At 39.4% G+C, this 18,952-nt stretch overlaps 1 protein-coding gene across 1 annotated transcript in view; it reads right to left on the bottom strand.

Annotated features, from left to right (window-relative positions):
* LOC133558118 (neuronal acetylcholine receptor subunit alpha-7-like) overlaps window positions 1-18,952 on the bottom strand; it is a 108,036-nt gene that overhangs the window by 41,338 nt on the left and 47,746 nt on the right. Inside the window, exons 4-5 of the mRNA XM_061909255.1 lie at window positions 13,361-13,470; window positions 2,385-2,464 (exon numbers count right to left, since the gene is read on the bottom strand). Coding sequence (XP_061765239.1) covers window positions 2,385-2,464; window positions 13,361-13,470 — 190 coding nt within the window. The remainder of the gene's footprint in view (window positions 1-2,384; window positions 2,465-13,360; window positions 13,471-18,952) is intronic.

The following is an 18,952-nucleotide window of genomic DNA, read 5'->3' on the forward strand; positions in this document are numbered from 1 at the left end:
AAAAGCGACAAACTTTTTTTTTTCCAAAATAGACAGTCGCGAAAAGAAATGGTGAACAACACGTCAATCATCCGTCACATCAAATTAAATACTTCAGAAGCAAGCGCGTGAGCCAGAATTCCAACCCTCTTTGTTCTTAATCTCCTACACTAAATATTTCATGAGAAAACGTTGGCCATGGTTGCACAATATCCTTGAAATTGCCACAAATACACCAGGACTGAAACCTACTAGAATTGGATCTACGTTTACTTCCTGTTTATGGATGTTCTCATTTGTCTGTCTAGTCCGACTCAATTAGTGAGAACTAGTCTGGCTAGATCTGACTAATTTAAGTATATGAGCATTAATTGATGAAGCATACTCAGTTGAGAAGCAAAACGTCTTCTAAGACAAACTGAACGGTTTAGTTGTGGTCGATTGAATTCCCAGAGAATGCTAACTTCTGTAAACACACTGCATCATGTGCGCAGGCGGGTCACTTCAGGGATCTAGTACTTTCACATTAGAATCACATTTAATTTTGTGAAGTGAACGACTACATGAACATATAAAATTTAACAAAACATTGGAATTACGTATCATACCCTGCAGTATGAACATAGTCTTAGTTTCATCAACGTTTCCTGGGTGTTCTTCATTGACTCCTGACCAGATGCCTGAGCCACATCACCTGGCCCCTCTCATTGTGGAAGAGCATCCTCTATATTTGACTGGTAAATAGAGCACCTTCTTCACCTTGACGGACCGACGCAGAGTCTGCATTGTCCCGTCGGTCAATATCAAGACCCTTCACCCTCTCGTGAACTAGGTACTTTAAATCCTTCATTTTGAGCCGGATCTCATCCCTGAACCAGAGATTTACTACTCAGTGGCCTAGTGGTTTGTGTGTCCGCCCTGTGATCGGTAGATTGGGAGTTCAAACCCCGGCCAAGTCATACCAAAGTCTACAAAAAAATGGGACCCATTACCTCCCTGCTTGGCACTCAGCATCAAGGGTTGGAATTGGGGGTTAAATCACCATAAATGATTCCCGGGCGCGGCACCGCTGCTGCCCACTGCTCCCCTCACTTCCTAGGGGGTGATCAAGGGGATGGGTCAAATGCAGAGGACAAATTTCACCACACCTAGTGTGTGTGTGACAATCATTGGTACTTTAACTTAACTTGATTTAACTTTAAATATATTTCTACTCTTTTGTAGGTGTGGATTGTATTAATAAACGTATGTTTATAATTGTTCCGTTGAAGTTTGCAGATGACATTACCGTCATCAGTCTCATACAGGACGGCGACGTGCCTGCCTACAGATGGGCGATGGAACAACGTGCTGTCAGAACTATCTGGAGCTGGACCCACTCAAGACTGTGGAGATGACAGTGGACTGTTGACGAAGCTCCCCTCCTCCCCCCCACTCACCATTCTGAACAGCACAGTGTCTACTGTGGACTCTTTCAGGTTCAAGGGATCCACAATCTCCCACATAGACACAATCAGAAAAAAGATACAGCAGAGGATGTACTTCCAGCGTCAGCTCAAGAAGTTCATCCTTCCCCAGCAACTGCTGATCATGTTTTACACCTCCCTCCTTCTGTTTGTCATGTGCACCTCTATCACTGTCTGCTTTGGATCTGCAACCAAGCTGGACAGACACCGACTTCCACGGACAATTAGGACTGCAGAAAAGATCATCTGTGTTGACCTTCACCCCATCCAGTACTTTCCAGGGTCAGGAAACGAGCAGGTAGCATCACTACAGACCTCTCACACCCTCGGTCACAAACCGTGCAAACTTCTTCCCTCCGGCAGGCATTACACAACACTGTGTGCCAAAACAACCGGTCATAAGAACAGCTTCTTCCCTCAGGCTATCAATCTGATGTATGCTGTGAAATAACCCTGGAACTAATTTGTCACTGCGAATGTACGAACTCAGCTTCACTTCAACATCTTTTTGCTGTTGCTCTATTCAGCACTACACAATTATTCATTAGCCTTGCATATATTAGTTTTGTAAGTACTTGCTTATAATTATCGTTAATTGTTTATATTTATTCATTACATTGAACAAGAGAGCATAGCCTACCATGTCAAATTATTTATGTGTTAAAGGTGATTCTGATTTAGATTCTGATTGAGTCTTGCTGACACAGGGACCAAGTTGAGTCTCACTTCCAGTTGGTTATAAGGAATGTTTAGACGCGCATTAATGAGATTCCATCTAGCACTTCCTGTCTTGCAATAAAGACATGTTTGGAAGAGCAACTCAAACCGCCACATTGGCAACTGCTACAAGTCAAAACATTTCGGAACAAGCACATGTGTTTGAACAGTCAGTATTTCCCCTGAAATCAATCCATGTCTTGTTTTATGTCAGAGTCTTACCTGGTGGGATATACTGGCAGGCTCCTGTGGCGTTGACCAGCACATTTGTATGGAAGGTTGCATCAAACCTCTCATCAGCACTGCAGGGAGTTTCATAATAAACCAGTAAGTGCACAGTTAGCAGTTACACACATCTCAGAGCATTGAATCGATCACACCTGGACTGTACAGTTTGTCTTAGAGGACTTAGCAGATTTTATCTGGTAATATCAGCTCTAGTCAAACTAGATCTGGTCTATCTAACCTGCGAGCATGAACTGATGAAGCCTCCTTGTATGAGAGACCAAACCTCATCTAAGAGGATGTGAACCCAGCACAAAACTTTGATACAACGTTGATTATACATACGTGTTCTTTAAAATTGACTTTGAAACAACGCTGCAAAAAAAGTTGTATTTGTAAATTAAGACAATGTTGATGTATAATGTAAGATCCATGGAGTTTGTTGCGAAATTACCTAATTTCATTGGTGAAATCAACCTCACAGCCTGACATTGAGTAAACGTCAAAAAGCATGTTGTTTCAACGTTGAATTTGAGTTGTAAAATATTGGTTGGAAAATGCCCTAAATTCAATGGTCAAATCATTGTCAGAACCCAACATTGGATAACTGTCAAAAAGCCAGTGGTTCCAACGTTAAAATTGAGTTGCTCAACATCAGGACCTAATTCGACAAGTACCTAACATTGTTTTATTGTCTTGTGCCTGTTGGGAACAGTGCAGTTGTGATCGACTACATGCCTTGAGAATACTATGATCTGATGAATGAGAACATTCACCGGCAGTTCCATCAGATAATCAGGTGAGAATAAATGTGGCAGCCAGGACGAGATTAAGGGATTAGTGTCAACCCAGACGGACAAATGTGTTTGATTTTATGTTTCAACTTCAATAAACCGTATTTGCTGTTCTGAGGGATTAGCAAAGTCAAGCAAACATGTAAATTGTATTTCCCGGATATACTTCAAATGCGTGTAAATTGTTTCAAGGTTACACTTGTGCAAATCAGACTAAAGATTGTTGACTTTTCAGATTTTCAGTCACATTGATAGTTAACATTTAACAATACTGGTGCTAAAGAGCACACACGCGCGCGCACACACACACACACACACACACACACACACACACTTGTAGCCAATGATCCCTTGACGGTGCATGCCTGGAGTACAAATTATTTCCAAAGCAGGAGTCCAACCCTGGTATAGCATTGTTTTATATTATTTTTATTGTAAGTGGGCCAAATCACCTACATTAAAACATCATTTAATAGAAATGACAGCTGTCATTTGATTATAATAAGACATTTAACTTGGGACAGGTGTGCTGCTGGTGTGATCTCAGTGTGGACGTCTGATGTAGTTCGATTGTGCTCAGGGTGCTTGTGCGTTCGCTGAGACACGTGCAAAATTATGGGCGAAATAGCTTGTAGCTTTGTGCCACATCGGCAATTGCCTAAGGTAGAATTCTCTAGGGGGCCCCTTATGGATGAGGGGGGAAAAAGTTTCATATGTATTTGTGCTTAGCAGTCATCAAGATGTGTGCATCAACTAGGGCCTCTCCAACAGGCAGGATACCAGTGTTCAGGCAAGACTTTTGCCCAAATACAAGTCATGCATCTGCCAATGAATCCAAAGAATGCAGACTGTGACGCCTATGGTTCATGTTTTTTTTTGTTTTGGTCATGTTATGTTTAGTTTTTTGGACATTCAGCTCTTGCGTTTGCACTTCCTTGTTTTCTTTGTCACCATGGCTACTCATTAGTTTCCACCTTGTCACACCCTTGCCCTCAGTCCCGCACCTGTTTCTCATCATCATAGTCACTATTTAAATTATTTGTTTTCTGTTCATCGGCCTGGGAACTTTGCATTCTGCTGTACGTGCCGACCGACCTATGCTGCTCATGCTCCATGCCCTCGATCACCTGCCACACTCCTTGCTTTTCATGCCACTTGTTTTTGGTCACAGTAAGTGTTTTGTTTCAGTTGTTTATAGCCATGCCATCGTGCTGTTTTTGTTTATAGTTAATTCATGCCATCGAGCAAGTGTTTTTGTTTCCTGTTTGTATTTTGTAGTCTAGTATTATACCTTCTTGTGAGCGCCCTTTGTTTTGCCTTTTTTGTATTTAAATTTAATCATGTACTCACATCCACGCCTGACTTGTCTCAAATCCTATCTGCATCGAAGAAGCAAAATCATTCCAAGTCACAGTCCTGACACAGACATGTGATTGTGCATTTCAGAGTGTGCTTATGGATCATCCTGTTACGGTGGGGTCGCATGGTTATGCAGATGGACGTTCGGAAGCAGCGAGCAGGTAAGAAAAAGGGTTTGTTATAACTAGGCAAGAATACAAAATGTAGGAATGTGCCACTGGCAATGGAAGCTATAAAAAAAACTAGCACAGGAATAAGGAGCAAGAATCTTGTTTTGTTTGCGTGAAGCAAACAAAACAGCCAGACGGAGTGTGGCACGAGGCAGGAATAAATAGCTCTCTGATTAGTGACCGGGAGCAGGTGAGTGTCCTGACCACTAACCAGAGGCAGGTAAGTAGGTAAATAAGTAAATTTTATTTACAAAGCACTTCATCACAAAAAATCACAAAGCATTGTACAAAACATAAATGAAGTAAAACATCAATTCAATTTAAAACAACAGGGGCAACACCATAAAAATGATATAAAGTGGATTAAAAACGATAGGTAAAAGGTGCATTAACTAAAAGCTTTACTAAAAAGAGAAGTTTTCAAATGTTTCTTATACGTTTCAACACAGTCAAGATAACAGAGAGACTGGTGCAAATTGTTCCAGAGTCTGGGAGCTATAGCCTGGAATGCCAGGTATCCACAGGTTTTAAAACGAGATTTTGGGATCTTTAGAAGATAACAATAATCAGCACCCTTGGCAACAAAGGAACACAAAAAGGGGTGCTAAAACAGAAACAAGGGAATCCTACATTTAAACAAAACATGATCCGAGCAAGTGATCATCACACATCCTTTTTGAAATAATCGTATCTAGACTAAATAACGCAATATTTCACACTACAAATCACCAAACCAGGGGTCACTAACTAGCGGCCTTTCAGATTGCCATTGTTTTTGGGTTTTTTAAACTATATTTGAGATTTACTTATTTTTTCCCCAACACATTCCTTTCATTCACATAGGAAGTGAACTTATCTTACTCATGTAAAAGTTATGTTGGGAATGAATTATTTGTTAAAGACATGGAGAAGGGTTAGGATAAAATACTATATGTGTGAATGCTTGCCAGCATTTAGACAATAGGCGTTGCTTCTTCCTTCCCCTTTTGACATATTTTCAATTGCACAAATGTAATCATTTGATGTTCCTTAAAGTAACTTGTTACACATATCTGCAACCATTAAATCATAACCATAGCGTTTATGACACAAAGCACACAGGTTTTATACGAACTCATGTCTGAACTGATGTCAAAAAAAATAAGCACTCGCAAAACCCAATATAAACACCTAAACTGATCTGGAAATAAATGGTTGTCAATACTAACCTACTGGTTTTCAAAGTTCTCAGAGTTTTGCATGAGAACATTTTCTGTATCTGGACCTATTGAATTTGAGTTGAGAACTCATGTACTGAACCATCAAATATGTGATTTATTAAGTTATGATTTCATATGAATGTCAAAAATCTAGGTATCCCCATCAAAAAACTATAATGTCATAAATCATATTGGAGTGTGAAAGAAACGTATAAAGTAAATAAGAAAATACATTACAAAAATGATAGTGGTATTTAGTGTGAAGATAGTACTTATGTGAAAGATTATTTCTAAAGGGATACACTATATGCACGCTCTGAAATGCACAATTAAATATCAGCAATTCTTGGATTTGTACACATGTGCAGATGCCTGAATTCCGCAAGTCTTGCCAGAACACAACACTCTGCTCACATGAAGTGGGTAAAATATGATCAGAGACCAACTTACACTTGTTTGAAGAAAGCATTCTTTTATATGCTAGTCACAGCTAGGCAAACAGCACAAAAGAACAGAAGGTCATCAACCTGAACCAGTGTCTCACTGGGCCATCAACACAAACACAAGGCATGCTGGGAAGCCTTATTTTACTTTGGAAAATGTTCAACGAAAAGGAGTGACTATGTCACAATCAGGTAGTTTTATCTGGAACCCAGAATGCAGAGATGGCTAGCTAACAACATCACTGTTATTTGGTTAATTCTCAGATAACGATATGTATATAGAGCATTGGTTCTTAACCTTGTTGGAGGTACGGAACCCTGCCAGTTTCATATGCGCATTCACCGAACCCTTCTTTAGTAAAAAATTGAAAAATGTTTTTTAAATTCAAGACAATTAACTACAACACATTACACACCTGCAAATCAGATGGAAAATTAAAGGGAACATTGTTTGGGGGTATCCATAATACGCCGATAGGGAGAAGTTTCTATTTACACGATGAGTTGGGTGTGTTTTGACCTCTGCGGCGGAGGCTCCGCCGAACCCCTGAAGCCGACTCACCGAACCCCTAGGGTTCGATCGACCCCAGGTTAAGAACCACTGATATAGAGTATTGTTGTATGGTTATTTAGAGGGTTTTGTGGGCGGAATAGAGAGCCCCCGTTGACTGCTTATGTATGTATTTTTTTAATTACGAATTAGAATGCATACAAAAACAAACATATGACAAAGGGAATAAGCGGTAGAAAATGGATGGATGGACAACATGTCTTACATAAGCATTGTGAATGATAGACAGCACATCTTCCTCCGTTGTTTGCGTATTTCCAGTACAACTGATCTGATAATATGGTCATGGTGCAGAAAGTGTTACTCCAGTGAAGTCAATCTAGGGAAATTACAGTACACAGTTGAAGCGAAATATTCAAAATAGCTGACTGAATTTGTGGCATTTTGTGATGTTTTGACGGTATTTTTACATACTTTGCGGATTATAGATAAAATCGGATATGGTTTGATGGGTAAAATTAAACACATTTACGCACATAAAGTCAACTAGTTTTTCCACTCTACTGGTACTTTAAAGATCATTGATTCCTCATTTATGCTGTTTAATGATCTCATTGATTAAACCATTCAAACAAATAAGACATCAATCAAGTTCCAGTCTACAAAAGTAAAATCCGACAAGGAAGTGTCCATTCTTTCACAGAATGTTGTCCTCCCCCCTTCACAACAGCCATTTTTTAATTCATGCGCCTGACAGCTTAAGTGTGCTCAAAACGACCAATGCATCAAAATTAAACACCCTGTCTTGGTGCTTGACAGACAAGTAACAACAGTAATAATAATAACAATTATTAAGCTCTATTCCCGGGTTCTTTTCAGTCAGTCAAAATAATCTGTTCATCTGTTTTAAGTGGAGCACAAAAAAGCCATTTCTGCTTTGAAAATGTGAATATCACTTCAGTTTTCTTGCATTGGCCAGACAGCTAATAAGCACATGTGGAAAAGTTAGCTTTTGAAAATAAGGGATATTTCCTGCACAATATGAGGAACCCTCTACTGGTGGGGTTGCCACTCTAGCAGTGTCAAATATTAGTTTTATTATGAATGTTAAAATACAGAAACAATACAGGAATGGGCAGGGCATTAGCTAAAAAACATTTGAATTCTGAGCTCCCCCAGTAGCTTTGGAATGAATATTTTGGAACTGCATCCTCTGTTACTTTTTAGTTCCTTGCACATTGGTCCACAACACCTTGCCGTCTCATTCTCGACAGCGACAGCACCCTCCCCACAAGACACATAGCAATCAGAAACTGATCATGACTGAAGACCAAAATCTGGGAGTTTTCAGGGTAAGGAGTGTGGACACACTTAGTAATGAAACTGCATGGAATACAAAGGAAAAGTTTGATTATATTTGAATGTGTTTTTCAAGAAAAACTCACACCCAGTGGGATGTCGGTGACAATGATGACTATGAGAACTACCATATTGCCATTCTAAAAGTGACTACATCAAATAAATTGGTGTAGAACTACACCAAATCATATTGAGGCTGAGTCAGGGGCCGCATTGGGTTAAAAAATTTTGGCCGGGGGCTTGGCTGTATGTATATATATATATATATATACATACAGCCATGCCCCCGGCCAAAATTGGATGGATATATATATATATATATATATATATATATATATATATATATATATATATATATATATATATATATATATATATATATATATATATATATATATATATATATATATATATATCCATCCATCCATCTTCTTCCGCTTATCCGAGGTCGGGTCGCGGGGGCAGCAGCCTAAGCAGGGAAGCCCAGACGCTCCTCTCCCCAGCCACTTCGTCCAGCTCTTCCCGGGGAATCCCGAGGCGTTCCCAGGCCAGCCGGGAGACATAGTCCTCCCAACGTTTCCTGGGTTTTCCCCGTGGCCTCCTACCGGTCGGACGTGCCCGAAAAACGTCCCTAGGGAGGCGTTCGGGTGGCATCCTGACCAGATGCCCGAACCACCTCATCTGGCTCCTCTCGATGTGTAGGAGCAGTGGCTTTACTTTGAGCTCCTCCCGGATGGCAGAGCTTCTCACCCTATCTCTAAGGGAGAGCCCCGCCACCTGGCGGAGGAAACAAATTTAGGCCGCTTGTACCCGTGATCTCGTCCTTTCGGTCATAACCCAAAGCTCCTGACCATAGGTGAGGATGGGAACGTAGATCGACCGGTAAATAGAGAGCTTTGCCTTCCGGCTCAGCTGCTTCTTCACCACAACGGATCGATACAGCTTCCGCATTACTGAAGACGCCGCACCGATCCGCCTGTCGATCTCGCGATCCACTCTTCCCTCACTATATATATATATATATATATATATATATATATATATATATATATATATATATATATATATATATATATATATATATATATATAGGTAAAATCACAAGACATAACTTAAAAATGAAGACAACTTCAGATTGTCTTTGTTTAAAAATAGAACAAGCACATTCTGAAATTATACAAATCATAATGTTGTTGGGTTTTTTTTTTACACTTACATGTTGCGGTTAATAGTATTATATCTTTAATTATTTATATTTTCTGAATAAATTATGTGATATTGTTCATCAATCAACTCATTGGTGTTAATTTTCAATCCATCAAGATAAAACGATCATGTTAAAATCAAATTACTGTATGTCATTTATGTAGTTCGATCATTTTCCTCGACTGATGTACGAACATCATGTGGTACTATGTTTTACGTATGTAGCATCATCTACAATGATACAAAGAATTGCTATTGCGACATTCAGTGGACACATTTAGGACAGCTGTTTCTTTCTTTCAAAAATTTCAGGTTAATTTTTATACTTAGCAAACTCACCCCTCGGGCCAGATAAAACCTGTTCGTGGGCCTGATCCGGCCCTTGGACCGTACATTTTACACCCCTGCTCTAGTTCCAGTTCTTTCAATCAATCAATCAATGTTTACTTATATAGCCCTAAATCACTAGTGTCTCAAAGGGCTGCACAAACCACTACGACATCCTCAGTAGGCCCACATAAGGGCAAGGAAAACTCACACCCAGTGGGACGTCGGTGACAATAATGACCCAGTAGGACGTCGGTGACAATGATGACTATGAGAACATGCTACTGTGAAAGATCAATCCATTATGGATCCAACACAGTCGCGAGAGTCCAGTCCAGAGCGGATCCAACACAGCAGCGAGAGTCCCGTTCACAGCGGAGCCAGCAGGAAACCATCCCAAGCGGAGGCTGATCAGCAGCGCAGAGATGTCCCCAGCCGATACACAGGCGAGCAGTACATGGCCACCGGATCGGACCGGACTCCCTCCACAAAGGAGAGTGGGACATAGAAGAAAAAGAAAAGAAACGGCAGATGAACTGGTCTAAAAAGGGAGTCTATTTAAAGGCTAGAGTATACAAATGAGTTTTAAGGTGAAACTTAAATGCTTCTACTGAGGTAGCATCTCGAACTGTTACCGGGAGGGCATTCCAGAGTACTGGAGCCCGAAATGAAAAAGCTCTACAGCCCGCAGACTTTTTTTGGGCTTTGGGGATCACTAATAAGCCGGAGTCCTTTGAACGCAGATTTCTTGCCGGGACATATGGTACAATACAATCGGCAAGATAGGATGGAGCTAGGCCGTGTAGTATTTTAATCGTAAGTAGTAAAACCTTAAAGTCACATCTTAAGTGCACAGGAAGCCAGTGCAGGTGAGCCAGTACAGGCGTAATGTGATCAAACGTTCTTGTTCTTGTCAAAAGTCTAGCAGCCGCATTTTGTACCAACTGTAATTTTTTAATGCTAGACATGGGGAGACCCGAAAATAATACGTTACAGTAATCGAGGCGAGACGTAACAAACGCATGGATAATGATCTCAGCGTCTTTAGTGGACAGAATGGAGCGAATTTTAGCAATATTGCGGAGATGAAAGAAGGCCGTTTTAGTAACGCTTTTAATGTGTGCCTCAAAGGAGAGAGTTGGGTCGAAGATAATACCCAGATTCTTTACCGTGTCGCCTTGTTTAATTGTTTGGTTGTCAAATGTTAGAGTTGTATTATTAAATAGAGTTCGGTGTCTAGCAGGACCGATAATCAGCATTTCCGTTTTTTTGGCGTTGAGTTGCAAAAAGTTAGCGGACATCCATTGTTTAATTTCATTAAGACACGCCTCCAGCTGACTACAATCCGGCATGTTGGTCAGCTTTAGGGGCATGTAGAGTTGGGTGTCATCAGCATAACAGTGAAAGCTAACACCGTATTTGCGTATGATGTCACCTAGCGGCAGCATGTAGATGCTGAAGAGTGCAGGGCTAAGGACCGAACCCTGGGGAACTCCACACGTTACCTTAACGTAGTCCGAGGTCACATTGTTATGGGAGACACACTGCATCCTATCAGTAAGATAAGAGTTAAACCAAGACAGGGCTAAGTCTGACATACCAATTCGTGTTTTGATACGTTCTAATAAAATATTATGATCGACAGTATCGAAAGCAGCGCTAAGATCGAGGAGCAGCAACATAGATGACACATCAGAATCCATCGTTAGCAATAGATCATTAGTCATTTTTGCGAGGGCTGTCTCCGTCGAGTGATTTGCCCTGAAACCGGATTGAAAGGTTTCACATAGATTGTTAGACGCTAAGTGTTCATTTAACTGCTCCGCAACAATTTTTTCGAGGATTTTTGAAATAAAGGGAAGGTGAGACACCGGTCGGTAGTTTACCATGAGGTCAGGATCGAGGTTAGGTCTTTTAAGAAGAGGATGAATAACCGCTTTTTTGAATGCTAGGGGAACAGTGCCCGAGGAGAGTGATAAGTTTATAATATTTAGCACTGATGGACCTAATAATACAAAGAGCTCCTTGATCAGTTTCCCAGGAAGAGGGTCAAGTAAACATGTTGTCTGTTTTATTCCATTTACACGTTGTAACAATTCCTCTAATGTTATTTCCTCAAAACGAGAGAAACTATTTTGGAGGGCAGTATCCGCTGTATATACAATCGTGTCAGTGTTAATAGAACCCCGTTGTAGCTGGGAGGCATTGTCTTTAATCTCCTTTCTAATGACTTCAATTTTCTTACTAAAGAATTGCATAAAGTCAGCAGCTGAGTGGGTGGAGCTAATGGAAGGAGTCCCTTGTTGGGTTAGCGATGCTACCGTACTAAACAAAAATTTAGGATCGTTTTTATTACGGTGGATGAGATTTGAGTAATAATTAGCTTTAGCTAAGGTAAGCATGCGTTTATAAGTTATTAAACCATCACTCCATGCTTGATGGTGCACCTCAAGTTTAGTCGTGCGCCATTTGCGTTCCAGCTTTCTGCATAATAATTTCTGAGCTCTAGTTTCTTCTGTAAACCACGGGGTGCGCTTTTTTGGAGCCTTTTTTAACTTTAGCGGTGCTATGTTATCAATGGTTTCGCGCAGGGCGTCGTTAAAGTTGTTAGTGAGGTTATCAATAGAGCCCACATATTTTGGGAATGGTGCCATTACCGAGGGCAGTAGGTCAGCAAGAGTTGTCGTTGTGGCCGTATTAATGTTGCGGCTGCTATAGCAGTTATTATTATTATTAGTTTGACGAACATGCGTCTGAACCTCGAATTTTATAAGGTAATGATCGGACAATACTTTAGTACACGGGAGTATCGCAACTTTGGAAGCGGTGATACCCCTGACAAGCACTAGGTCTATCGTATTACCGTTGCGATGCGTGGGTTCATTTATTATTTGTGTGAGACCACAGCTATCAATTATAGTCTGGAGCGCTACGCACGGTGGGTCCGATGGGGTATTCATATGGATATTAAAGTCCCCCATTATGATTATATTATCGGCGTGTGTCACTAGATCAGCAACAAACTTTGAGAATTCATTGATAAAGTCCGAATAGGGCCCTGGGGGGCGGTAGATAACAGCCAGGTGTAGAGGCAGCGGTGTGACAGACCTCATAGTAAGCACCTCAAACGATTTATATTTATTATTTATGTTAGGACTAAGGTTCTTTCATAGTGTATATATCATATATATATATATATATATATATATATATATATATATATATATATTATATATATATATATATATCATATCACTATGTATTGTTTTATATCTCCTATAAAAAAAAAATATGGCAACATGTATTTTTTTCTGTCTGAATAATTTCAGCACACCTTCACATTAATTGCAGGCGTCTGTATATTTCCCCTGATGTGTTACAGATTGTATTTGTGTGCTGCATGTTCAAAAACATAATTAAAAAAAAAGATTTGAGCCCATGGATCTGCAGTAAATGAGTGTATCCATGGTGACAGCAGGAAGTACACACACAATCTTCATTTAAATGTGGGTCTGCATAAATAGTACACAAAATGTTATACTTTGCACACACGTTTTGCTTTTTGAGATCCTAGAAGAAAAGATAACCCTTTTTCAAACTCCCACCTGTTGTAGAGCAGGATATCTGGCACCCATATCAGATTGGAAGGGAATCGCAGGTTTTGAACACCAGGGTAGCTGTCTTGGTCCCATGTGAGGTAGATATCTGTCCAGTGCTGCAGGAAACATTCAAACACACGTGGAACATGAACACTACAGTTGTCTGTCTACTGTGCATCAGATCCTAAATTATTGTGAAAGTACTGTATGAGGTTTTTTTGTAAATCCAAATGTTGGGAAGAAGAGTCTCTTGGTGTATTTTGTGTCTGATTTTGAGAGCACACTTTCAATGTATAGTATAGGAGGGATTCATATGGCCCTTTATGAGATAATTTTGCAATGCAGTCTGTGGAAAATAATGGAAAGCGGCGCTCTAACTAGCAACTGACGCTGTGGTTAAATTTAGAATTGCCACAGAACATATTTTAAGACATTGAACACTTAATTGCCGTCTGGCGGCTAAAGTGGATAGTGCACCTCCTCAATTTGTCACGTTTCATGTGTCAGGTAAACCATGACTAAATGGGACCATATGAATCCCTCCCCCTACTGTACTACTGTAGTTATGATTGACTTCCTGAAAAGCAGCGTCCTCTGCAGTGGACAATTATTTTTTGCGTAACAGACCTTTTCCTCCACTAATGTGTAACTGTGACAAAAGAAATAGAGCAAAAATGAAAAGTCAAAAGCAGCGGACTCTCCTAAGGAGGATTTTCTAAATTTAATTATACACAATAGAGATGCGCGTTTTGCGGTCTCATCCGCGGAGTCCGCGGTTAAACCGCGGGTTGGGCGGGTGACATGAATATTTTATACACCCCGCTAGCAGCGGACTCTAAATTGTGAAACCAAGTTGACACTAAAAATCAAACTTTTAATGATGACAACATAAAAAAAATGCATTTACCAAAAATGCACTGAGGGAGCTTGATAATGCGATCCATGCAGGACACCTCCACAAGCCAGGGGAGCATTTTCTACCGCTTGTCCCTTTTGGGGTCACAGGGGGGCGTGGGGTTGCTGGAGCCTATCTCAGCTGCACTCAAGCGAAAGGCGGTGTACACCCTGGACAAGTCGCCAGCTCCGTGAAAGCTGAGGTGTGGAAGCTTGCAACACAACTCAAGAACCGCGCAACCCGGCCTTTAAATAATGTGGCGGGAGTCCTGACTAGCGACAGCGTGAAGAAGACAGCATGGAGATGCTCTTCCATCATTTACCAACACTTCACATTCTTCATGAAATACATTGTGTAAAACATGTGTGTCCAAACTGCACCCTCGGGGTCATTTGTGGTTTGTTTTTTATGGGCACATTGTAGAAGTAAAATAAACAAAAAAGACTAAAAATTGAGAAAAAAAAGATGGTGTAAAAAGAAAAATCTGAAATGTTGATACTGATAACACAAATATTTTTCTATGACTACCGTATTTCCTTGAATTGCCACCGGGGCGCTAATTAATTTAAAACCTCTTCTCACTCCTGCGCTTACCAAAGGCATGCGGTAAAAGTAAGCATGCGCTGATTACTTTAAAACCTCTTCTCACTCCGGCACTTACCACAGGTATGCGGTAAAAATTTGAGTGTGATGTAAGCTTGGACCTTAAATCCTACTAAATAGCTCTTAATCTTCTTCCCTTTATGTGATTTCAAATTACCGGTATTGAAATCAGCCTCCTCCATTTTGAAAATGATGACAGGGACGTCACGAGTTTGACCTGGCGGTAATACTAAGCATGCGCTAATCATTTTGGGAAGCGAGTTTGATCCGGCAGTAATTCAAGGCAGGCGCATACTACATGCCCTCTCGGCAATTCAAGGAAATACGGCATTTATAGTAGAGGTGTCCTGATTCGATATTCATACTACATATCGGTCTGATAAATGTCATCCAATAAGCACACAAGGTTGGTCCTTCCTGGTAGTTTAATCAAGTCATTTACAAAAAATAAACAAGGTAAGCTCAAGGCTAGGAGCTAGCAACTACACAACAGCTAAGCACACAATAGGTCATAAGCTAGAGATACGTAATACATGTTGTCTTTATTGAACGGTATCACAGTCTAAAACTTGGTAAATTTAAACACGTATCAAATGATTAGAATTGCATATTACCCACACAATATCGTAACAGATCAATATTGGTTCCATCAAGATTTTTTTTTTTTGTCCTTTTAGAAAAATACCACACACATGTTATATGGCCAATCATGCAAACAAGATGCCGATGTCACGATGGTCTTTAGCTGGATTGGGACCCAAACACAGAGAAAAAATAATAATAATACTAAAAAGAGCGCTCAAAAAGGAGTCAGGCAAAATAAACTGAACGCAAAATAAAAAGTCAAATACATTCTTGGATTAAAAAAACAGTGATTACTCGTGATGAGACCTTTGATGCTGGAGTATAACCAGTGTTCATTTTGACAGCAGATTTGAATTTTGTTTTTATCACAAACTTTTCATGATGTTGCCTTTCAGTTTTAGTCATATTTAAAGGCCTACTGAAACCCACTACTACCCACCACGCAGTCTGATAGTTTATATATCAATGATGAAATATTAACATTGCATCACATGCCAATACGGCCTTTTTAGTTTACTAAATTGCAATTTTAAATTTCCCGGGACTTTTTTCTTAAACGTCGCGTAATGATGACGTGTATTCGTGACGTCACGGGCTGTTATGAATATGAGCGCTGCGTACACACACAGCTAAAAGTCGATTGCTTTAACGGCATAATTACACAGTATTTTGGAGATCTGTGTTGCTGAATCTTTTGCAATTTGTTCAATTAAAATTGGAGAAGTCAAAGTAGAAAGATGGAGTTGGGAAGCTTTAGCCTTTAGCCACACAAACACACGGTAATTCCTTGTTTAAAATTCACAAAGGTGAAACTTTAGTATGGATCACAGCGGACATGGATCCCGACTACATGTCAACCAGCAGGTTTCGGTGGGAAAATTGTGGTTAAAAAAACGTCTCTTACCGGAAATACATTGTGTATAAAGCTGCCGTCGACTTCCCCGAGACACTGCGCGTCAACACCTGGCCGTGGACGTACACTTCCGACTATCAGGTACTGTTAACCTCACTAAAACACTAGCAACACAATAGAAAGATAAGGGATTCCCCAGAATTGTCCTAGTAAATGTCTCTAAAAACATATGAATCCGTCTCGATTGCAATTGCGTTTTGTTTTTTTTTAACTTTTTTTTTCCTTGTCCGTCGCTATCAATATCCTCAAACACGAATCTTTCATCCTCGCTCAAATTAATGGGGAAATTGTCGTTTTCTCGGTCTGAATAGCTGTTTTTGTTGGAGGCTCCCATTTAAATCAATGTGAATATATGAGGAGCCATCAACATGTGACGCAAGAGGCAGGGCTTTTCTCCAGTTGCGAACTTTATCGTGGATGTTCTCTACTAAATCCGTTCAGCAAAAATATGGCAATATCGCGAAATGATCAAGTATGACACATAGAATGGACCTGCTATCCCCGTTTAAATAAGAAAATCTCATTTCAGTAGGCCTTTAAGTAATTTACCATATTTTTTCGGACCATAAATCACACCGGATTTAATTTTCATGATTAAAACACGCGTATGAAGCACATTAAAGGGATCACATTATGATTTTTTTCTACATTTAAACACTTTCTTATGGTCTACATAACATTTAATGGTGGTTCTTTGGTCAACATGTTGCAAAGATGATATTTTATAGACCAGGGGTCACCAACGCTGTGCCCGCGGGCACCAGGTAACCCGGAAGGACCAGATGAGTCGCCCGCTGGCCTGTTCTAAAAATAGCTCAAATAGCAGCACTTACTAGTTGGCTGCCTCTATTTTTTTTATTTTATATATTTAATAGGAAGCTAGTCTCGCTTTGCTCGACATTTTTAATCCTAAGAGAGACAAAACTCAAATAGAATTTAAAAAATCCAAGAAAATATTTTAAAGACTTGGTCTTCACTTGTTTAAATAAATTCATATATTTTTTTACTTTGCTACTTATCACTTTAAGAAAGACAATTTTAGAGAGAAAAAATATAACCTTAAAAATGATTTTAGGGTTTTTAAACACATATACCTTTTTAAATTCCTTCCTATTCTTTCCTGACAATTTAAATCAATGTTCATGTAAATTTATCTTTTTTATTGTAAAGAAGGATGAATTTTAATTTAATTCTTCATTTTAGCTTTTGTTTTTTTGACAAAGATTATTTGTGAAATATTTCTTCAAACTTATTATGATTAAAATTAAAAAAAAATACTCTGGCAAATCTAGAAAATCTGTAGAATCAAATTTAAATCTTATTTCTAAGTATTTTGAATTTCTTTTTACATTTTTGTTCTGGAAAATCTAGAAGAAAGAATGATTTGTCTTTCTTAGAAACATAGCTTGGTCCAATTTGTTATATATTCTAACAAAGTGCAGATTGGATTTTAACCTATTTAAAACATGTAATCAAAATTCTAAAATTAATCTTAATGAGGAAAAATTACTAATGATGTTCCATAAATTATTTTTTAATTTTTTTCAAAACGATTCAAATTAGCTAGTTTTTCTCTTCATATTTTTCGGTTGAATTTTGAATTGTGAAGAGTTGAAATTGAAAATAAACTGTTTCAAAATTAAATTTTAATTTTTTTTCGTGTTTTCTCCTCTTTTAAACCATTCAATTAAGTGTTTTTTTCATCATTTATTTTCTACAAAAAACTTTCCGTAAAAGGAAAAAAAATGTACGACGGAATGACAGACAGAAATACCCATTTGTTTTATATATATAGATTTATTTATTGGCTATTTCTGGCAATTTATTTAAGTGTGTATCAAACTGGTAGCCCTTCGCATTAATCAGTACCCAATAAGTAGCTCTTGGTTTCAAAAAGGTTGGTGACCCCTGTCATAGACCATCTTCAAACCGCTTTCTGACTGTCTTTTCAGAATGCGCCGTTTGGAGGGCGGTATTATTTATGTGCCTCCACTTCAACTTTGTTTTCTCCCGACATTCTTTGTTGTTGTTTTTAGCGTTTCTATAGTGGGTTCACTGACAGATATATGTTAGAACTTTATGCCACTTTGTATTAGAGATGGCAACAGCGCAGAATGCAAGTCCATGTGCCAGCCAGTCTGCACAGCTCCAAGAGGATAGAGAAAACTGTAGTTATTGACTTCGGCACGGACTACAATGGCGTACGACACTCTTTGGGAATATTTATACCATATTTGGATAATCATGTGACAGTTTTACCATATGGTGACGTAACGGGTTGTTTTGAGGTAGTGAGAAGGAAGGCAAGGTTGTTTTATAAATATCTCGGCAATGCCAAATGGTTTGATTTAAAATATTTGGGAATTATGCAGATCCCAAATACACAACAGGAGGCACCACTAGGAAAGAAAAGTAAGTTTTGCGAAACAAAACACCAGATAACAGGTGCCATTTTGGGGTCCTTGTACACACACCATAATAATACCTGGATGTTGAAGCACAGTACGTCTGATCATGGTAGCCGTAAATGCTCCAACAATCCACCAAGCATGTGAGGCGTTGTAGTTTACCAAAGTTGTACCGAAACATTTTGACAGATTTT

Source organism: Nerophis ophidion, linkage group LG01, assembly GCF_033978795.1.
Source record: "Nerophis ophidion isolate RoL-2023_Sa linkage group LG01, RoL_Noph_v1.0, whole genome shotgun sequence".
NCBI classification, from domain to species: Eukaryota; Metazoa; Chordata; class Actinopteri; order Syngnathiformes; family Syngnathidae; genus Nerophis; species Nerophis ophidion.